The following is a 24,351-nucleotide window of genomic DNA, read 5'->3' as shown; positions in this document are numbered from 1 at the left end:
GATCTTTTCATTCTGTCACATTAAATTAATTTCTATATGAAAACAAGGAAGATTTTAAGATTTTTTTTCTCCCTTGGATGATAAAATCTATTGCAAAAATTTCTACAGAAACTTGACAGCCATGGAAGAAATATCAGTTTATTTTTGCCGTATTATAGTTGAGGTTTCAGTAGTTCTTTCTCAGTTTCAGTGAAACAATTGGTTCAACATTATTTCTAATCTCATAGGTAGTTCCCTCCTCAAGATATAATATCCAACTGCATTTACTTTTTCAAGAGTGAGTGCTTTTTCTTTTGATCTAAACCACAGAATATGTACCATATTTTTCAGAGTATAAGATGCACCAAAGTTTAAGACGCACCTTAGTTTTTGGGGAAGAAAATAGGGGGAAAAAATTCTGCCTACCAGGTATTCATCTGGCTAGTCCCAGCACATTAGTTCGCTCGCTGGTTTTGAGATTGGGGTTGGTTGGTGCATTGCTTCTAAAACACAGCTGATTGTCAGAGGGAGCAGCAATTAGAAAAGCAGGCAAAACACAGAAGATCACTTCACTTGCGTGGGACTGAAAAACAGCTTCAAAAGCACAGATGATCCTCGGAGGGAGCTCCAGTGACTAAAGCAGGCAAAGCGCGGAAGGGGTAAGAGAAGGCAGCAGCTGTTCCAGGTAGTCATTTTGGACACCGCACGGGGTTACATTTGGACTATAAGATACAACCAAATTTTCAGTCTCTTTTAGGAGAGAGTACATCTTATACTCCGAAAAATACGGTAGTTCTTATATAATAAGTATTTCAATATTCCTCTTGTGTAGTTTGATTAGAACTTTTTTCTCATTTCCTCATCCCATGCAACATGTAGGTATTTTTTCATTTTCTCATCCCATGCAACATGCAGGTAACTAAGTATGCACATTACTATGAGAGTGAAAATTACCCCAAAACATGCATGCCATGTTGAATAGAGTGAAAAAACGTTATTTGTTAAAATATAACTGAATGCATAAGAAAAGATGTTTTAGAATGCAATGTTGTACTTGTTAAATTCATGGTTATCCTATAGTCATTTCTCCCAAGTTCTTAGGTAAATATATTACAAAATCAAATTCAGTTAAATCAAAATAAAAACCATGGTCACATACATATAAACCCCTGGAACATATAAACTGCACTGAGAGATCATACCTAAATGAAAATACTGCTATGGGAGGAGGGAAATGACTAAGAGCTGAAAAAGAGTGATGTAGTAGGTTATTCCATTATTTATGATGCAACTTTACCCCAGCTCCAAAAAAGGCACAAAGAATTTTCCTCTATGGCAATAAATCTTTTTGAAAAAGAACTTTGTTCATATCAATGACCATCCTGCCATGTCACCACAGAAAATATATATGCTGCACGGTTATCTCTCTGAAAAATATAACACCGAAAGACTATTGCTAAGATGATCAGATCTGCACATCTAGCCTTATGTTGTTCAAACTTAGAACTCCAAAGGAAGTGGAATACATATCAGAAAAAGTACTCTATAGGAAACTCTTTGATTGCAAAACACACCGGAACTTATAAATACACTTTGGGCAGCTACAACATGAACCTGTTATCTGGTGGCCTGTGCATTGCTAAGTATTGCCAGAGAACTTATTGTTTCGTACATTTGTAGGTAGATTCTGCTTCTGGATTGGTTGGTTTTATTATGTCTTTCTTGTGGGAAGTAGTAGAATGCTTTGCTTTGCTCCTTGCAGAATTTGAAACAGGAATATATTGAATATATTTATCTGTGTTTGGAAAGTAGCCACACATGGACTCTGTACTGCTTCTTGCTGATGTTTTTGTGGCTGTTCTGTGTTGGGCATTTCTCAGTTCTATCTGTGTAGCTTAATTTTCTACATATAGTATTTCAAGAAAAAGAAAAAAAGTGTACACGATATTCAGTTCCTTTGCTAAAATGATGCAAAAGGGATTTAAAAACATCTGTTTGATTAAATATGTACAAAAATACATACCGGTACATACAACGTTCATTGGACAATTTTAAGATAAAATTATTACTAAACTAACATAGAAATAAATATAATGAATGGATTGTAACTAAGACCAACTGATTCATGAGAACTAACTTCTATTTCATATTAATACAATACTAAATATTAGTAGTATGTCAGAGAATGAAGTGAGATATGGGATAAGAGATAGATTGTTGTGACGTCTGTGGAAGTAATGGTGAACTGAAGATGGCTCCATGAGAGCAGAGCTGATAACAGATTAACAGATTAACAGATTAACAGATTAACAGAGTTCAGTGGGATTTTATAGGTCATCTAGTCCAACTCCCCCGCTCAAGCAGGAGACCCTACACCATTACTGATAAATGGCAAATGGATCAATGCCTTGGAATTCTCCAGAACTAGGACTAGATCATGACTGCTCATAAGCACTCTATACAGTGACTTCCTGTGAGGAGATCATAAGATAGCTGAGGGAGAGGCATTTTTGCTAGGCCTGATTTGAAGCCTTTATAGACATAGAAGTCACATAATTACTTTCTTAATCACTTTGGAAAATTGCTTGTTATATCTTTCTGGATATTATGAAAAGCAAGTTTCATTACACTGGGTGAGTTTCCTTCTATCTTTGATGAATGAAGTTTCATGCAAGTTTATTTTTGTTTCTTTTTAATAAACAATTAAAGAATGATTAGAACATTGATTTTCTGCATGTGCACCCCACACATATACATAGATGCACACACACAAATACGCACACACATACACTTACACTAACAATAGAAGCTTTCCTATGGGAAAAGGTAAAAAGAAAAAAAGAGAACACTTTGCAGATGGGACACTAGATAGAATCAGAAAGAATTAAAGATTATAATTAAAGGAGACACATTAATACACAATGAAGCAAAAATGGAGGATTTCAAGGGTATTTAGGAACAATGCAGTCAGAAATTATTCTTAAGACTGTTTACTACTATAAAATATATTTAAAATTGGTTATAGAAGATTTTAACAGATTATACTGGACAAAACAAAGACTGAGACTGATTTGAAAGTGTACTTTAAAATGTCAGTTTACAAGAAAAATATTTAAAAAGATGCTACACTGGATTTACAAATGAAGCCCACTGATCTCTTAATAATTAAAGAAAAGGTACAAAAAATAAATCAGAAGAGCATATTGGATATTTTTTCTTACATTTTCAAAAGAGGTGTTCTAAATTTATGAAGGACTTTCTAAAAAGAGACAAAGTATTAACTTTTGGGAAACTATGTAAAGATCAATATTTAAAGATCAATATTCCTAAAAGTAAATGGAAGGAATACAAAGTGGATTATTTGATCAACATTAAAATATATGTGTTGTTTCTTAATGTCATCGATCTGCTTCTGGACCCAAAGGAGCAGGGTGAATTTGAGACAGCTGAGGAAAGTACAGAGCTGAATGTTGGTCAGGATTGATGCTAGTCTGACAGAGCAACCTCAGCTTGGTTTATCAGATAAGTGAAAGGCTGAGGCTGAGGGAGGAGAGCCACAGCTGCAGCAAGTTGGCCAGGGGGCTGTAGGCAAAGACTGGGAGCAGCTGCTACCTTTAAGCAATGAGGAGGAAGTGGTGTCCATAGCTCCTCCTGATCCAAGGGCATAACATCAGTTAGCTTGAATAGTCATGAGAAGGCAACCTAACCTCTCAATGAAGGGCTGCACTACTTAATCCCACCCTGAGGACTTGAGCATTGTTGGAGCAGTATGCCAGTTCTGTGCCTTGTGTTCTTGTGCCATGCATTCTGACCCATTTGAATCGTGGACTGCTTTCCTAGACTTTGTGTGCACCATTGAACTCGGTTACCCAAGGATTGTTGCCATGCTAAGCTTGGCAACAGGGATTCTTTCTGCGGGCCTGTTGGGGGTTGTTGAATAAATACCTGTAGAACTCTTGCTGTACTTTATGTTGCTTGTATTCTTACGATTTGTTGTTGTTGATTTATATTGATAATGATTGGTTACTGATTGCTTATTTGTACCCTATGACTATCATTAAGTGTTGATTCTTATGATTCTTGATGAACGTATCTTTTCTTTTATGTACACTGAGAGCATATGTACCAAGACAAATTCCTTGTGTGTCTAATCACACTTGGCCAATAAAAAATTCTATTCTATTCTATTCTACATGGGGGGAGAGCAGGGCAGCACACTTAAAGTAACTTTTTTTTACTACCATATGATCAAATATCAAGGCTTTAAAGAAGAAGGTATTTTTTGTTGAATTTTTAGAGAAAGTGATATGGTTACTGGGTACTGTGTTAAAGTAGAATAGAATAGAATTTTTTATTGGCCAAGTGTGATTGGACACACAAGGAATTTGTATTGGTGCACATGCTCACAGTGTACATAAAAGAAAGGGAAAGTAAGGGAACGAAATAAAACTGATCTATTTGATTAAGGCTGAAATATATACATTACTATTTCTGGTAGCTTTTTATGATTTTTTTTAGCGATTAGGGCTGAATGACAACACTATAAAGATGAGATATGGGAAGAAGAGATATTTTCTTGAAATATTGGAAAAGGTGATAATTATTCTAAAGTACTTTGCACTTGTATTCATGGAGGAGACATTTATATGTCTTTTCTCTTTATTATTTTTTCTATTTTCTCTGTACTTTTTCTTTTATATTTTTTTTTTATTTTTAACACTTTTTATCTATTTTTACTTTACTGTTTTTACTTTTTAATACTTTTGTATTTGTAAATTTTAATGAGAATTTTTTTTAAAAAGAGATTATATTTTAAGAAATAATGATGTTAAAGTTGCTTATACTTTCTGGAATGAAGGAGAAGTTACTTTTCCTTTCTGTTTTTTTCCTTTTTTTCTTTTTCTTTGCACTTTTTTCTATTTTATAGTTTATATTAGTTTTAGCTGTAGATACAATATAATAAAATTATTTTTTAAAAGTACTTAGATTTACATTTCAAGTGATGATCTAGTTTAATTCTTTATTGTGATATTTCAATGTATAGTTTATCCAGACATAAAAGACTTGCAGCTTTTATCTATTAAAGTTTTAAAAATGAAAAGCAGTAAACAACTGGCCCATGAATCTGGAAGAAAAACATTTTTTGCTTTGGGGAATGCAGAGGCTTTTGTAACACCTCAGGAGTCTAGTTAAACATTGCCAGTGGTCTTTGCCAGCCATTTGCACATTATCTTGAGGATCTACATCATTACTTTAAATTAGATTCACTTAATTAGCCAGCTGGTACTCTTCTTGTCAAACTGATAAACAAGCTGTGCTTCACAGTTCTATAATAGTGTGACTAAAACAGCAAACAAAAAATTAAACAGCTAGAATGAAATATATGTATTAAATCAAATATATTTATTACAATCTTTGTCCAGCATTTACAGTAGAAAAAGAGAAATAGTTTAATACAGCAAATCATTATCAGGGAGCAAAAGAAAACAATAAGACAATAAAACAATAAAACAACATATGTAATTAAATATTTTGTCCAATTGTTTGACTTGGGCAAGATATCTGACTATCTGGTATGTCAATGTAGAGGTAACAACCTTAGAAAGCAATAAACATAAAATTTATCAGTACAGTCCTCAAATTTATGATTGGAAAGATCACAGTGCAAGTGTCTGAAGTCAAAGAGCCAACTCCAAAGTTCACAAAATCTGAAATTCAGAGTCAAGAAACATGATCCAAGATTCATTAGATAACATCCACAAAAGTCGGGAAGATGCATGTCATAGCAAACAGATGTTCCCGACAAATGCACCTTCCCCCAGTTTCTGACTAAATCATCCCATCCCAAGTGTTTCTGGTGAGGAAATATGGGCTGCCTCCTCACAAGCAACCTCATTGACCATCTCTATGTCTCCTTCTGCTCTACTCTCTGCGTCCGCAGATCAGGCAGGCATGGCTGCTGTTCCCTATTGGAGGTGATTTGTAGCTTCTCATCATTGCTGGCCCTTCGCAGCTGGAGAGGGCATTGCTGGCCCTCTCTGGCAAGTGGCTGCCTCTCTGGTTCCCCACCCTTCCTAAGCCAGATAGGGCTGGAACTGCATCGTTCTCAGCTCCTGGACTCTCCAGGCATTTGGGGTGGGCATGCCATCCCAATTGGGTGGTCCTAGTTCCAACTCTTCCTCCTATGAACCAGGGTCTGACAAGGCCATCATACACATCTAAATGATGTGATCAAGAAGGGAAATGCTTAATGACTAATGGAGCATGCTCATATCCATGGCATGTACGTAAAGGATGTTCAGCACTTTTGATGGCTAGTCAACAGTCAGCATCATATAATGCTACAGTCTGGATCTTCATTTTGTTCTCTTTTTATTTTAGTTAAGTCGGCGAAAGCGTATCACAGTGCCTTCCCATAATTTTTTTTAACTGCAGCATTCACCCTCACATGCATTACCTCATTAATGTTGCAATCCCTTTGAAGATGGGGTCCTAAGTAATGGAAGCATTTTGTTTTTACTAGATTCACCCGGATTGTGAAGGTGCCCAGACTAATTTCTAGAAACCCAGTCTCCTTGATATTAAGGCACAAACCAAAATGACTAATATGACCATTCCTTGTTTGCAATAGCCACAAGCAGGATATTGTCAGTCTAGAGCAAGGGTCTGCAAACTTGGCTCTTTTAAGACTTGTGGACTTCAACTCCCAGAGTTGAAGTCCATAAGTCTTAAAAGAGCCAAGTTTGCAGACCCCTGCTCTAGAGCAAGGCCCTGGGAAATTGTGATGCAGGCCTCCTATTATATTTTTCATGACAAGAATGAACAGCAGTGGTACTAATGCCAAGCCTTGGTGCACATCAATTTTCACAGAAAAGTTGTTGTAAAGGCCAGCAGTGCATAATATTCAGCCCTTGTTAACAGCAGCAGCTAGACAATGTAAATGGATTATTGGCTAATGGTATTAACATAAAGCATTTGGACTTATTTTATGAGCAGCCCAGGCACACCGTGTAGTGGACCGTGATGTACTACACATCATATGAGCTGATGCAGAACACTATCAAACGCCTTTTCTGGGTTCAGGAAAATCAGGCATAATGACTTCTTCCTTTCTCCATGTTTCTCCATGAGCTACAAAAAAATGGTCCTAGTTTTTAGATGTTTTGTCGCCTTTAATAGTTGGGCAACTGTTTTAGCCATAAACAGTTTGATGGCTGCTGAATTGTAATTTGTCCGCTGTGACCTATAAAAGGTAGTTATTGCTAATGTGACCTTTTGAGTCATAGAAGTGGCATAACTTACCTAGGCAGTTAATTTCCTAAATACTATGAAATATTAAATCCAAGTATTTAATGCTGTAAGGGAATTGTGTAGTACCATTACAGGAACAATTTATTATAGGAAAGGGTTTTGATATGAGATTGTGATATGCATCAGGTATTCTGCATAACATCTGCTATGTTATGGAATAATAGGGTCTGAATTTGCCCCAGAGTTACAAAAGGCTGAAAGGTATGCTTTGAGTGAGATGATTGGCCTATCCTATCTTCAAAGGAACTATTCCATCGGACCCTATAAGTACTGCCTCCCATTAATAATTTTTTACGGGCTTTAAATAAGTTTCTAATTAGGCTTTGTCTAAATTTGCAAGTGAAAGTTAGGGGAAGATGGAATGGAATGGAATGGAATGGAATAGAATAGAATAGAATAGAATAGAATAGAATAGAATAGAATAGAATAGAATAGAATAGAATAGAATCTTTATTATCACTTTAAATGTAAACTAATCTAATGGAACTAATGTAAGCAACATTAAAATGAAATTTTGTTGCATTCAGTTCTCAAAAGATAACTATGGTTGATGGTTGCTTTCAGACTTAGGGACTATGCCAATGTGCTTAAGCTGGTCTGTAGAACTTATTAAATAACCCATGGTAGATAACTTAGGAGCTGATCAAAATATATATTGCCAAAAGAAAGTCATTTTATGTAGAACCATTTACCAGTTGCAGATTAAGTCTATTTATGAAAAATAGCAACCCAAAGCCAGCTGGGTTGTCTTTGAAGGATCTGGGCATAAATGGTGGTTCAATTCCTCAGGAGGATCAGCATGGAATTGTTCATAGAGTACTTCATCATTATCACCAACTTTTGTGGTGGTAATACTTAGTGAATATATGTACTAGGAAACTTATTCAAGCAAAAATGAGGAAAGTATCAATCTGGTTCCAGATTTGGATGAAATGTGAAGGTGGTTCTAAGAAGATAGAAGTGAATGCACAATAAGGGAAATTGGTCAGACTAACAAAGGTAATATATCATTCTCAAACTGAAGTAGTTATTTTACAATTTAAACACAAAAGTTGGAAGCTGAAGACCTAACACTTCTTCAGATCAGCTAACTCTGAGACTAGAAGGTGCAGGATGTAACAGAAAAAAATAATTGGGATTGAAATTCAATCCCAATTGAACAACATCCACGTACCCTTAAAAAAAAAATCAAATTGGTGCAGAGATCTAAGAAATTGGGGTCTTCTTGTTTTAGAGTCCATCCAGTTATGTTCCAAAGGAGGATGAATAGATTGTAGCAGGATGTAATTGTCACTTTGCTGATTCTCTTGAGCTGCTTTGTCTGGATAATTGTGCAGAAGGAACAACACTTGAACAAATTGGTGATTGGGGGAGAAGATTGTTGCCATTTAGGTGAATTTCGCATTGAATCTAGGATAGATTCATAGGAGAAGTTTTATGGGCAGGGCAAATAAAGGGCAGAACGGGGATCAGAGCATGCACACTCACTCTGACCTGAGTGACTCGTCTAGCATCATATCTTTTTGTGTTTTTGTACTGTCCATGGGGTTTTCATGGCAAAGATACTGGAGTGGGTTGCCATTTCCTTCTCCAGTGAGTCCCATTTAGTCAGAGTTCTCTGCTATGACCTGTCCGCCTTGGGTGGCCCTGCATGGCATAGCTCATAGCTTCATTGAGCTATGCAAGCCCCTTCGCCACGACAAGGCAGTTGATCCATGAAGGGCAGAAGGTAGACATATTCAAAGTTCCTATGGAAAGAATACACTTTCAGGTAGAAATAACAAGTTGTAGATGGGGCAGCTATTGTATGAGTAGACACATACAGAGAGGACCAGTGGGTATGAATCCAAGCTGTTGACTAGTCTGTTCTTTAGAGCATAGTTTTACAGATTATCACCTGTAGGCTGATCATCTGGAGGATTATAAAAGGATTGTGTTACATTGATCAGTTTGGTGTTCCCTTCTGAATTGCCTTTGGCTGGAGCACCTTCTTTTAAGGATGCTGAACACTCAGACAATGAACTTGTCAACATTTCAACAGGAGGACAGTTGGAGGGCAGTAAAGTGTTGAGGAACTCAGTTGCAAGCAGTCACTGAAGCATTGATTTGACTGCCTCAGGTTTGTGCATAATTATTTGTTGTTCTTCTGTAGAAAGAGTGCCAAACAACTGAGCAAGTTTTCCTCCTCCTCCATAGGATTGACTGATGTCTGTATCTTCCCTTTAATTAAATTGAGGGTGTAATGCCTCCTATGCCTATCTGGTCCTGACCTTGGATTTGGTGGAACACTCTGCTCTGTGCAGACAGTTGCTGGCAGATATTATGAACTCTGGGGCTTCTGCCATCCTTCCTCGCAGGCTTGGCTCTCCTCCCAGAATTTAGCAGAGGCTGTACATTGCTATTGTGAAAGACTTGTATAGGCATAATTTGAAATCCCTTGGAAAATGGTTAAGCTTAAAAAGCATTGAAGGGAGTGCAAAATGCCTAAAAGTCAATATTATTGTTTCGAATCCATGCCATCTGGGAAGCCATGAGATTTCTGTGAGCTTCCTCGGATATGTTCTACAGTGAAGAAATTGTGAGCGACGGTGCAGTACTGCTTGTCTATTGTGCCATTTGCCCTTATTAGGAATATTAATTGCAATCTGGAGCAGTCACTACAAAAGTAGATTACCCCAAGGGATCCTGAACAACATATGGATTTTGAATAAGGTCTAGAGCAACAGAGTTGGTGGATGACTCCGTAACAGGTTTGGTTATATGCTTTTCTATTATAGCCTTCATCTATTTTCTGACTGGCATCTAGCGTCTGAAAGAAAATTGCAATAACCGTTTTAGCAGTTAAAAAGCAATTCTTAGAAATGAAGTACACTTCCACATTTAAATAACTTGTGGTTTTTAAAGTGTCCTGTCCTATATCTACCTCAGAAGCCTCATCAGAGGAAGGGAAATCATCTACCGGTACTTCTATCAAATAGGGCACAGAATTCATTAGCATAGACTGAAAAGAAAAGGGGAGACAAGGACTTACATGCTGTGTCCTTAATGCGAGAACAAATCCTTTAATTTTAGCTGCCTGGAAGTTTCTTGACCTTAGAGTATTCAGAATACTTGAAATGTTCTCTACATCTCAGGCTTCTTCCCTTTGAATTTAAAAGAATTCTATTTGAATTCTTTCATTCTGTCTTGTAGCCATTGTTGCCTTCCACCATTGGCAGATGTCCAAAGTATTGGATTTGAAATTCTACAATATCAACTAATTTGAATTCTAAAGTTCTAAAATTACTGATTCCAATGCAGGGTACTAAGATTACTAACTGACATTAAATAAAATTACTAAGTAAACTATTTTAAAAATTAAATAAAAAAACTAAAATAGAAGACTTATGATATCACTAAAAATGCTTTTGCTCTGTGACCATGTTGATCCGCCCCCTCAACCACCATTCAAAATATCTGTATGTTTGCATCTGTATTGTGTGTATTTTTGATTGCATTAATTTATGTGATTGCATAATGAAAAGTTTAAAAATTATTCTGTTGTTGTTGTTTTTTGTTAAAATAAAATGCATAGATTCAGGAATTTTATGTGTTTAGCTTTTTAATCTTAATTATACAAAACAACAATTTCTCCCAAATTTGGAATCATTAAAAGGTAAATGTTCCCTTTGCACATATATGCTAGTCCTTCCCAACTCTAGTGGGCTGGGCTCATCTCCGTTTCAAAGCCGAACAGCCAATGCTGTCCGAAGACATCTCCGTGGTCATGTGGCCAGCATGACTAAATGCCAAAGGCGCATGGAACGTTGTTACCTTCCCACCAAAGGTGGTCCCTATTTTCCTACTTGCATTTTTTACATGCTTTCGAACTGCTAGGCTGGCAGAAGCTGGGACAAGTAACGGGAGCTCACCCCGTTACACGGCACTCGGGATTTGAACCACCGAACTGCTGACTTTTTGATTGACAAGCTCTGTGTCTTAGCCACTGAACCACTGCATTCCTACATCATTACAAAATACTAAAAGGACTAATTACAATATACTAAAAGGACAAATAAATGGTTGAGCTTCTTAATAATTCTGCTTGGCATAAATTGAATAAGGTATATGGTGAACACATATCTGTGTCTTGTTCAAATAATAAGCAAACATATTTTTAAACAAAAGGAATCTGGCTTCAAATTAATTTTCAGTTGTCTAATATTTTAAGTATTGAAAAATATTTTTGTTTACTTTTCACCAGACGTATTGCAATTTTTACGCTATTTAAATTAGTAATTATTTTCCCTAATTCTTCATAATCTTTAGGCTGTAAGTACAGATCCAGTTCCAGTGAAATTACATTATGATAAATCACATGATCAAGTATGGGTGCTCAGTTGGGGAAGCTTTGATAAGGATTCTCCTACACTACAAGTAAGTATATGCATTTTTATATTGAATAGAGGCATGTGCACTGACTAGAAAATACATTGTTTCTTTGACAGAGATTCAACTTCATATTCACATAGAAAATTGTCAGTAAGATAATTATACAGTAAATATATGAACACTAAATATATTGGAGTTTAGCAGTGATATAGTAGAAGATGAGCCTTGTTAGTCTATTAATATAAGAAAAAGCGGAAAGCAAAGTTCCAGATTAAACTGTTCTAGCAAACCTCAGGAATAAAGATATCTGAACCTGAATGGGTTGTCAATCTGTCAACTATTCATGATGAAATATAACATCCTACATAAAGGCCTCAACTATAACACAGAATTCCAATCAAATAGAATTCTCCCCAGTCTTAGAAACAGCAGGTAAAACTAAAGAACTTATTTCCGAGGCCCGAGAAAACATAAGGACAATCATATCTCAAACAACTGAATCAAAGAACAGAACAACACAGAATCAAAGCAGATGACAGAGCAGGCCTCAAAAACCTAAAAAAAGGATCAAACCATCATTATCCTCTGAGTAGACAAGGTCTTTCAATAAAAGAATTACTGGAAGACAATAAAACCTGCATCCCTGTAAATTGATTTGGTATATCGATGATACCTTTGTCTTTGTATTATGTAATCAATTATTTCCTCAAAAACTAAACCACTTAGGGATTTAAATTATAGTGGTGTCATTTTGGGTAAAAGGGTTACAATAATGTAAATATGAGAGTAACAAAGCATTCTCCAATATGGTGTCCTCTAGATCGGCGGTGTCAAACTCACGCTATCATGGTGGCATCATGTGACATATCGGGACTTGATTTCCTTGATCCCCTTCACTAAGCCGGGAATGAGCATGGCCAGCAGGTGACACATTCAGCCCATGGCCTGGGAGTTTGACAGTCCTGCTCTAGATGCATTTGGCTTGTCTCTTTAAAAGCTTCTAGATGGGACTTTCAGAGTCACCAGATTATAAGGGGTCCTTGATGCTCTCTGAGCTTGCTTGTTTTCTTGCAGATGCTTCGTTACCCAAGCTAGGTAACATCATCCGTGCCAGCCAGATTATCTTGTTTTATTTCTGATAATTTAACATTGAAATGATGATTTAAGAAATGTACAATATGTTTTCCAGGTGATCACTCAGGCCAGTGGAAGTATTTCTCATCACACTATTCACACTCAGCCAGTGGGGAAGCAGTTTGACAAAGTGGATGGCTTTTTCATTCCATCTGCAACTCTTCTTATTACCCACATAAGGTATGTGACAAACTATAATATGGTTGAGGTTGGGTGTCAGATATTGAATCAGACCTTTTATTTTTATTTAGTCTCTTAATAACTCATCCTTCCTGCAAGGAGAATAAAGTCTGTCACATTTATTTTCATGACAATGTTAAGAACATTATCAGGCTGTGAGCTTCATGGCTGATCAAATCAATCTCTGGCTAGCACAGTATAGATTACGCTATACCCACGGGTATTTGAACCAATATGAATGTCACTTTTACATAAAACTGTTATTGCTCTTAGTAGATTTGTTCAGTAGAAATTCTGAACTCCTTTTAAGTATTTCTCGAATGCAATTTTACCAAAATCTAATCCAACACTCTGTGGGATTTACTCCTATATGAGGTGATTTTAATTTACAAGTAGACTCTTCCATTCAGTGTTTCCACCTTTATATAGTATCTCGAGTCCTGGACCCCTAGTACTTTTCCTACTGTAACAGAATTGTATAAAAATGATATTTTAATCAATGCATTGTTCACCAGGTTTACATAGGATTCATAGGATTCAGATCTAGTTAAGTAGAATGATGGACCCAATGAGATTCTTCCTAATCTAAAATATCTTTTGCATTCTAATGAAATGTAATAACTATATTGTTTCCCATAACTCATTAATAAAGTTTAAGAAAATATAAAAACATAAATTCAATTTCAATCCTTCTGCTTCTAGTGAATGCCTTCACTGTTAGTTGTCAGTTGTGTTTTTCTCTTTATTTTTAATCTAATCTGTTAATCTATATTGCAAAAAGTATATGAGCATTATCTACAGCTACCATAGGAAAACTTGGAACAGATAAATTTGAAAAAGGGGCAAATCTTTAAAAAGTTCATAATAAAAATGTTTAATTGTTTTTGTTTATAACGTTGATTTTCAAAGGAAAATTCAAGAGCAAAACCAAAAAAAGCTTAATAAATATATATATATATATATTAATATCTGAAACCAAAGAGTATATGTAAATTTAAAAGACCATTCAGTTTCCATATTTTTCACCTAAATGTGAAAGATTACAGGTAGTTCTTAACTTATGACCACAATTGGGGCTGGAATTTCTGTAGCAAACTAAGGCAGTTAAGTGAGTCAAGCCTGATTTTATGATCTTTTTTGCCATCGTTGCTTAATGAAACACTGAAGTTGTTAAATGAATTATGTGATTGTTAAGCAAATCCGACTTCCCCAATTGACTTTGATTATCGGAAAGTGACTGGGAAGGTCGCATGTGGCAATTACATAACCCATGGACAATGCAACCATCGTAAATACATGTTATAAAAGTTATAAATGAGCAAAAAAAAAAAGGAACAGAAGTGAGTTTTTAAAAAATAAATAAACCTAAAGAATAGCTTACTTGAAAGAATGGTCCTTTATAATAAAGGACAGCTATATTTTGACAGAACATGATATGAATCAAGTAAGACGTTAGAAGAAAAAATATTTATTGTGAAATAATTAATGAAAATGAATAAAATATTGTTGAGAGATGCATATTTTCAATACTCTTTTACCTTTGATTTTTAACTGACATTTTGCTCATAACTATGAATCTGAATATATGTACCGTGTACAGTATATATGCTTGTACATAGTGGTTGCTTCAGTTTGTAGACAAAAATTACTTTGGAGGTATGGGGTTAAATTATTTACCCCTAATAGTACAGTGGACATTCTCCCAGGATTTATACCCTAGTTTGAAATAGCAATAGAAATAGCACTTAGACTTATTATAGCAATAGCACTTAGAATTATATACCACTTCATAATGCTTTACAACAGTCTCTGAGCAGTTTGCAATGTCAGCATATTTCCCCCAACAATTTGGGTCCTCATTTTACCAACTTCAGAAAGATGGAAGGCTGAGTCAACCTTGAGCCTTGTCAGGATCAAACTCCAGGTTGTGGGCAGAGTTAGCCAACAATACTGCACTCTAACCACCAGAGCTCCTTGAAAGGTGTGACAACATACACAACAGGTGTTTTTTTCCCCAAACTCTGTGTGTCAATTCCACTTCATATAATACAAGCTATGCTTTCTTTAGCATATTTTCCCATATTCAAGGCCATCATACTCATCAAAACTTTAAGCAATCTTTGAATACAATATTTGATATTGCTGAATTCAGTTATGAAGGGAATATTTTCTTTCTTTCACAAACCTTTTATCCAAAGCTCAGTAATAGTTACCATATGAAAAGAGACAGCTAGGGCTAAATAACACTGTTATTCCACATGCTGTAGTGCCACTTGAAGATCAATTACTTTGTAGTCCAAGCAGAGACACAGTACAGAATGGCCTGAGGTAAAAACCATTATGGAAAACAAGCATGTTGTTTTAATTTTTTCTCCCTGGTGCTTTATTATAGTTGTAGACAAGGTTTTCTTTGCACAATTAGACATTGGAAGAAAAAATGTAGGCATGAAAGTTAGTGAAAAAAGAAGAATGAAATGAAACAAAGGGACTTTTAGCTAAAGGATATTAAAGTTGCAATACCACTTGGACTTCCAAATGTGGTATAACTTACTGCTGAATAGAACTGAATTGGTTTTTATCGTAAATTGCTTTCTACCTTAATACTTTTCCAGTACTCTGTTCCATCTGAATTAGGGGCTACTGCAATCATGCTAGTCCTTTTGGTATATTTCGTTTGTACTGAAGGTGACCTTTCATTCAGGCAGGTTTTAATATTATAAGATGTGATTATTTTTAAATTCTTGATTAAATGACTTAATGAACAATTCCAGAGTATGTTTTGCTTGCAAAATAAGGCCTAGGAACAGTACCATGAAAATCTAATAATCACCTTCCTCGTATGCTCAATAAAGAGAAACAACTTAAAATAAGATTTTACCTTCTGAATTTACAGTCATTTGTAGTCCGATAGATACTTCAATGTTGCTTTATTAATGTTCTTATGCTTAGAATAAAGGTAAAGGTAAAGGTTCCCCTTGTACATACGTGCTAGTCGTTGCCGACTCTAGGGGGCAGTGCTCATCTCCGTTTCAAAGCCGAAGAGCCAGCACTGTCCGAAGACGTCTCCATGGTCATGTGGCCGGCATGACACAATGCCAAAGGCGCACGGAATGCTGTTACCTTCCCACAAAAGGTGGTCCCTATTTTTTCTACTTGCATTTTTATGTGCTTTCGAAACTGCTAGGTTGGCAGAAGCTGGGACAAGTAACAGGAGCTAACCCCCTTACACGGCAGCACTAGGGATTCAAACTGCTGAGCTGCCGACCTTTCGATCGACAAGCTCAACGTCCTAGCCCTTGATCTACCACGTCCCTGTAAAGCTTAGAATACTGTTACTTAAATAAATATGTCTTCAATTAACAAACTATGAAAAAAACTGACTATCATTTTTGCTTTGCCTTTCAGAATTCAGCTCTAACATATTCCTTATTTTTGCAGTCATTTTGAATATGCCAACTTTTAAAAATTATCTTTCTAAAATGAATTCAAATGAAAAAGTATAGTTAATTCTAACAGGAGTATATTGTCTTTGATCTCCATTTTTACAGAAAATAACTCCACTTCCAGAGCATACTTGAACATTGCATTAAATTGCCTGTAGGTCAAAACTAAATATAGTTAAAGTATGAACTTGTATTTTTATACAGTTAAAATTTATATTTATTCATTTACATTTACATTTATTCAAGTCCATTTCACAAATTATAACTTGGTTTAAGAGTTTTTATTGATGGTTTAAATAAATATGAACTATTTGTGTAATATTTATATGGCTGCCCAACCCAGAAAAAGTGACCTGGGTGGCACATATTTAAAAAAATATAAAAAAATAAACATGTCAAGCAAGCTCATTTTTAAAAAGAACACACAAGAGATTCTATTTGCAATGGTGCAACCTCAAGATCTCACCAATCTCCTAAGATTCCAAGATCTCATGATAAATTGATGTCTTGATGGACTTCCAAAAAACAAGGAAGGAGGGAGTATCCTCACTTTAAGAGATAGGAGCAAATGTTCCATAAGGCAGGCATCACTTTATACTTTTTATTTTATTTTATTTTTCTTTTTATCTTGCACACATCTCACCTCTTTTCTGTTCTTTATTTTCATTTGTATTTTATATTATAATAAACGCTAATAAAAATCTTTAATCAAAGACAATTTATAAACTAGCATTTATTAATAGGGATGTGGTGGCTCAGGAGCTAGGATGTTGAGCTTGTCGATCGAAAGGTCGGCAGCTCAGTGGTTCGAATCCCTAGTGCTGCCATGTAATTGGGTGAGCTCCCGTTACTTGTCCCAGCTTCTGCCAACCAGCAGTTTCGAAAGCACGTAAAAATGCAAGTAGAAAAAATAGGGACCAACTTTGGTGGGAAGGTAACAGTGTTCCGTGCACTTTGGCGTTGAGTCATACCGGCCACATGACCACGGAGACATCTTCGGACAGCGCCGGCTCTTCGGCTTTGAAACAGAGATGAACACCGCCCCCTAGAGTCGGCAATGACTAGCACATATGTGCGAGGGGAACTTTACCTTTACCTAATAAAAATCTTTAATCAAAGACAATTTATAAACTAGCAGTGATGAAAATGCCAGAATAAACAGGATATTATAAGGCAGACATCAATGTTCAATAAATAATCTTTTTTTATTTTAATAAACAGTTGAGGGCACAATGTTAGATGAAAGTATTTGTATACCATTTAGTAGTAATACGAAACAACAAAATACAGAATATGTAATATTCCCATATTATAAAACATGGCAGATTTTGCGACTATATGCAAAGCCAAAAGATGAATTGTGGCTTTTCTTTCAAATAGTTCATTCTAAAATATAACAACATATGAAACATATCTCCTATTATATGTGACACTCATAAAAAATAATAGAACACCAAAAGATTAAAAGAACTGAAATAATTATAAGTGATATAAGACTAATTTCTGTCCACAATGAATTAAAATTATGAAAACAAAATACTAATCTTTACTAAACCTAAATTTGGAAATAAAATATAGAAGCTTTATAGCTACATATAAATTATTGATTTTGGAAGTACAGAAGTAACATGGAAATACCTGAAGAATATTAAATGTACTACTGACATTTTGAAGTATAACCTTCTTTTCTGTAAGGTCAGCTTCTGAATTGCCATTATGATAAGCAAAAGGGACATCTCCCAGGTCTAAGATTCAGCTTTTCTGACACATACAGAGACTTTCTAAAGAAACATTTTAACTTCACATATATAAAAACACAAAACCAGTATTTTTCTATGGCTCTTTTCTTCTTTCCCAATCACCATGATATAAAAATGACAAGAAACAAAATGTGTCCCCAACACATATGGCTGTTGAGTCATAAAAAACAGAGTAAACATGATGCAGGTTGAAAAGCATCATTTTTCTTTGACTTCTTGCTCTAGTAAAACAGAGATTTATTTTTATATATATATATATATATATATATATATATATATATATATATATATATATATATATATATATATATATATATATATATATATATATGTAGGTCTTTGGTTGTTCGGGTTTTCTCCTGTGTAAAATTGGAAGTGTCTTGACGACGTTTCGACGAAGTCTCATTCGTCATCTTCAGGCTTCAGCTACGTGCTTCTGGGAGCAATGTGTGATCACAGCTGTTTCTTCCTTTTAACTGCTGGTGGGGGGTTTGAACTGATTGGGTGGGAGCTTGGCTGTGCTCTGATTGGATGGGGGTTTTTCTGTGCTCTGATTGGATGGGGGTGTGTCCTGTGTTGGTGGGGGCTTGGTTGTGCTCAGTCTAGTCTGTGCTGCTGGGGGATTTGAGCTGGTGAGCTGCATAGCTGTTGTTTGGCTTTGTGGTCGTGCTACATCTTCATAGTGGGTGTCAGTCTGCTGCATGAATGGATTGGAGGGGTTTGAAATGGCTAATGTTGCAGCTGCGGTCTGGCTTCTGGTCCTTGGTCGTGCTTCATGATCATTGTGGGTTTGGGTCTGCTTTCTGGGTGGATGTGCGGTGGTGACATATACATATATATGTATGTATATATATATGTATGCATGTATATATGTATATATGTATATATATGTATGTATGTATGTATGTATATAAAATGTATATGTCCATTTAGCTCATCCTGCAGATCACCTTAGTTAAGATCGTTATTGCAAAGTATGCAACTTTTTAAATAAAAACACAATTATATGTCAAAATCCACCCATTTGTCCATCTTTTGATTTCAACTAAAATATAGATCTATAACAAGAGAAAGTACATATAAATAAGAGTATGCTGCATTAATAAAAGTGGAAAAATATTTATATTAAGAAAAAATGCCCACAAATACCTTTTAAAAATAAAATGTTGGGAAATGGGATGATTTTATTAAGAATGGAGAAATAACAGACTGTATGAAATGCAAATAAATAGGAAAGAATTTGGATTTTGCTGTTTGGTTCAATCAAACAATAAGGGACATTTTAGAACCGTGATGGCGAACTGATGGCACATGTGCCAGAGGTGGCACGCAGAGCCCTCTCTGTGGGCACACAGGCCGTTGCCAGCTGCTGTTCTGGTTTCCAGTGCACACATGCATGCCAGCCAGGTGGTCTTCAGGTATCTGGCGCTCTGGTGCATACGAAGACCAGCTGGCTGGCGCACACGCACCAGAAGGCACTTTTGATGCAAGAGGTATTTTTAGTCTCTTGTGGGCTACATGACAATCCCAAAGCATAGGTTCCAAAAAATACTTTCGAAAATAAAAGTTCTGAAAAAAAAAAAATTCCATTTCTAAAACAATATTGATATGAGATTGTTATGATCCATGGCATGAATGCTTCCTTTAGATATTCAGCTCTTTTCTTGCAAAATTGTTTTCTTACATTCCTACCAGGGATGGGTTCTACTTACCTTTACTACTGGTTCGCATTGTGCTCGCTCCGCTCGCGTGCACGCACTCTTCTGCGCATACGTAGAAGAGTTTTGACGACATTTGGGTCAGTGGGTGGAGCCTCCCACTAGTTTTACTATCGGTTCTATAGAACCGGTCCAAACCGGGGGCAACCCACCACTGATTCTTACAATATATTGTGGCAGATATACTTAACTTTTAGCATTTGTTTTTGAAATGAGTTAGTTTGTTGGGTATAATAGTGCTTTATATATGACACCCAATTTTTGTTAAAATGGTTAAATATCAGGCTAAAAATCAGGAGTCCTAATCCCTTTAACCATGAAAGCTAGCTGAATGATTTTGAGCCATTCCCTCCCAGCCTAAGAAGGAGGGAATTGCAAACTTTCATTCAGAAAGTTTGCAGAAGGAGGACTGCAAAAGACTTGGCTTTCTTAGGCAAATAAGCAGAGGACAATTTTTTTGCTCAAAATATTGAAATATTTTTATCATTAAATTTCTGTGTTTGGCATGGTATCTAGCTCCTATTACAACTTGTCAGACCATAATAACCCCTGCTTCCCATCCAGATAGACAAGAGGATCATACATACCTGAGGAGAGCAATCAGTCACAGTTATGTATGACAGTCTCCAGTTGGGATAAGTACTCTTCAACTTACCCCAACTGGGCAAATCAACATGGTCTTTGCACTCAGGTTATGCCCACTGCAAGGCACCCTGAGTTCAACCCAAACATGCAAAAGTATCCCAGGAATCCAGAAAATCCCCCTTACTGCCAAACCAAGTATCCGGTCCTCATCCTCTTTGTGGAGAGGGCATATAGTTTATTACAGGGATTCTATGCTGTATGGATTAATGAAAGAGCTTAAAGGCACCAGAGGGGAAAAAAAACAGGTATAGAGTTTACTGAATTTTCTCTTTGTGTTGAATAATCTCTAATTTTGCACTACTTTAGTCCAAGCATTATATTAAAGTAATTGAATCTATATCTGTGAAAACAACAGGAGGTCCTCAATTATGCCCAAAGAGCCTGTTTTATAAACAATTCCATTTCTATGTAGAATAAGAGAGAAAACAATACCCCAAAAAATATTTTAGAAGACATCAACACAGTTCACAAATTTAAGTAAGATAATTGGAATAAATTAATGTCTGTAATTACGTTATACAGTGTTTCAAAGCAGTGTTAAATTAAGTAATTGTAAAATATTCATTCCTGATCTTTAATAGTTAGAGCAGGTGTTCTGAACATCACACAGCAGCTACTTTCACATCTAGAAGAACGAACAATCGTTTTACTGGTATGACAGCCTAGAGTTTTAATCAAATTAATTAGTCTCTCTGTGAAATAACTCATTCTGTTTGCCTAAACTGTTATTGGTCATAGGGGATGTATTAATTCACAAACAATTAAAAATGTAATTCCTTTAATATTTTCAAAGTTAAGTCTTGTTTGTTTAAGTTAAGTAATTGTTTTAATAATTTTTCTTATCATTTTCATTAGAACTTCAGATGTAGAGGATAATTTTTCAAAATAAATTTTAGGCTACCTCTATTTATAATTTATCGTATTTATATATTTGCTCATTTCACATGAAAGTGACTCTGGGCAGTTTAAAAACAAAAAATCTATAAAAATGGGCACAAAATAAAACAGGATGATATTAACCATAGTAAGGGGACCATTGCAAAATTTCCCTAGTTCTCTGGGATGCCCCATCCTTAATAAAATAGCCAAGTCTTGATTTTTGGAATATTAAGAGGGATGCAGTAAGTCATTTCCAAGAGAAGATTTCACAAAGAAACAAACATATTGCTAATTCATTTACAAGAAAATAACAGATTCCAATTCTTAACTTTCTGGAATTCTTGAAATACCACATTCGGCATCATAATAGACCTGAGTTCATTTACAACATAATTCTGTGTATGTGGCCCTTGGATTTCTATGGGCCTAACTCTTTGAAGAACAGTTATTAGAACATTACAGTCTAATTTTCTAGTGAGTTGTAAACCAAATTATTTAAAATATTAAAATGTAAATATATTGGAAACTTCATAATGATGAGATCATGTATAATAATAAAGTTGATTTCTTAATTAAAATTCTACAGTGGCAAATCACTTCTAAAAATTTTGCTCTTTTAAAAATGTGTGTTACTATAGAATATTTTGTGAGGGGGGGGAAATGAGAGCAATTTGGTGCTTGATTTAACTGTGATGGTTGCTGGAATCTACCTTTTCTGTATAGCTGTGTCTGAAGTGGATTGTACTCTCAAGTGTAATAGTATGGAAAACTCCATTTTCACCAAAGACCCTTCTGTAATAGTAATGTACAGAGCTGTACATTACAACAAATGCTCATGTAAATGCCTCTTCTATAATAATATAAGAAGGAAACCTTAATCACCTTGAGAACATTTTTAGGAGTTGCTGAGATAATGTGCTGAGATAATTAGAATCTGGGTAAAGGTAAAGAAGAATTGACCCATACAAAATTACAATAGGTTAAAGTTAGTTTTCCTGGAATATAAAAGTAATTAAAGCATGACCCATTGCATAGAAGAGGTAACTCAGCTGACCAAATGAACCAAAGGAAGTTTAGAATCAATTGGTATAAAAATCAAGAATAGATAGCTAAAGCTCCCAAAAGGTTGCTGTCTGCCTTTCTGAATACCAGAAATTTAAAATGTTTTTAAAATATATTTAAAATGATAATTCTGCTCCATTGGTCATCAGTTTGTCTTTTTTGAGAATGCAACTGAAAAAAAACCACCTATGAACTAGGAAACTAAAGCATCAAGTCCTTGTTTTGTTTTTTGTTTTTTTTGTTTTTGCCAAAATTACTATTTTAACAATGTTAATAACAATAACAATAAGTTAGTAAAAATGAAAATAAGTAAAGTACAGTACAACAGCAGCATAGAATTTGACCAGTAATTACCTATATATGTCTGGAGACAACATTCCCTAGAGAAATAAGAAATTATGAACATTTTTCCAGGTAAAAAAATTTGAGTGTGATTTCTCAGATCCTGAGACTAAGTAGAGTTCTTACATCCCTCCCTCCCTCTCTCCCTCCCTTTCTTTTAAGATGTGTGAGGGGATATCATTCAATATTGATATTGATAATAGTGCTTTATGAACCTATGGACATCTTTCTACAGTGGCTTCATATAGATATTTAAAATGGAAAGACAAAATGTTGACCCTGAGAACCCCACATAAAAGGAACTCATAGCAAAATAAACGAGGTTCATCCAAAATGAATGAAGTTGGTTAATTTTAGTTATGGTCAGTTTTAGTTAGAGTGGTAGGATCAGTGATGGGATTCAGCCAGTTCGCACCACTTCAGGAGAACTAGTTGTTAACTTTCTGAGCAGTTTGGTGAACTGGCTGTTAGAAGAAATCATTAGGGCAGAGAACCGGTTGTTAAATTACTTGAATCCCACCACTGGGTAGGATCCATTGTTGACATGGTAAATTTTAGTTATGGCGATAGAAGTCATAATTGTCTTCATGAGAATGAGCAACTACCTGAATTAAACTATATATTTTGGGGAAAATAATAGCATTTAACTTTTGAGATACTGCAATAGTGCATGCTTAATTCAATCCAGTGATTTAAAAGCAGGTACATAAATTATCTTTCATCATTGACGTGTTAATGATCTGAAATAGCTATATGCAAAAACAATTGTATCATTCCACAATCTATTCTTCCACAATTACAACCACTTGTGAGAAGGAGACAAACTCATCATATGCCAAGCATTTGAATATGACAAAAATGGATACATTGACCTTATTAATATTGATATTTAGAATTAAGCAATAATATTTCTAGCTAAATAAATAGATAATGCATGAAAAGCAAATCTGAGGTACAAATGAACAATACAATCTTTTAGAAACCAGAGGTTTTACATACAGATAGTCCTCAAGTGTCAGGGTTCCAAGTAATACCTGCAACAAAAGAAGACTTGAAGGCTAAAAGTTCCTCAAAGTTCCATTTTATTAGAGATGTCATATTGGCACATCTGGGAAAACCCGAATCTAAAAGCTTCCAGGTTTTCCCCACCCAAAAGAAAGTCCAAGTCCCTTCCCCTGCACCCACATGTCCATCACATGGTCCAATCAATGCACCGTCCCAACTAGATATGACTCCCAGTGATGCCACTCCAGGTGCAGGCCCGAATGTCCTTGACTCTCAGAGAAAGGAATGTTATTATGGCTACATATCTCCACCACTCTATGCAATCCCCCCTCCCAGTTTCCCACAGCACTAAATGTGGCAGCTCTGAAGATCCAAAGAAAAAGATGGCATCCAGGACTGACAGCCTGCCCATTCTATTTGTAACCTGAGGATTTGTTGGAATGAAGCCTTGCTTTACAGTTCCAGCTTGTCACTAGAATTGAACAATTTACTTTCCATTTCTTTCTTTACTATTTTATCCTG

The 24,351-nt window shown here is 35.6% G+C and overlaps 1 protein-coding gene across 1 annotated transcript in view; it reads left to right on the top strand.

The window, feature by feature from the left end:
- FSTL5 (follistatin like 5) overlaps positions 1–24,351 on the top strand; it is a 473,869-nt gene that overhangs the window by 442,068 nt on the left and 7,450 nt on the right. Inside the window, exons 14-15 of the mRNA XM_058193148.1 lie at positions 11,599–11,706; positions 12,851–12,975. Coding sequence (XP_058049131.1) covers positions 11,599–11,706; positions 12,851–12,975 — 233 coding nt within the window. The remainder of the gene's footprint in view (positions 1–11,598; positions 11,707–12,850; positions 12,976–24,351) is intronic.

Source organism: Ahaetulla prasina, chromosome 8 (assembly GCF_028640845.1).
Source record: "Ahaetulla prasina isolate Xishuangbanna chromosome 8, ASM2864084v1, whole genome shotgun sequence".
In the NCBI taxonomy this organism is placed as follows: Eukaryota; Metazoa; Chordata; class Lepidosauria; order Squamata; family Colubridae; genus Ahaetulla; species Ahaetulla prasina.
This window is presented reverse-complemented; position numbering and strand designations above follow the sequence as displayed.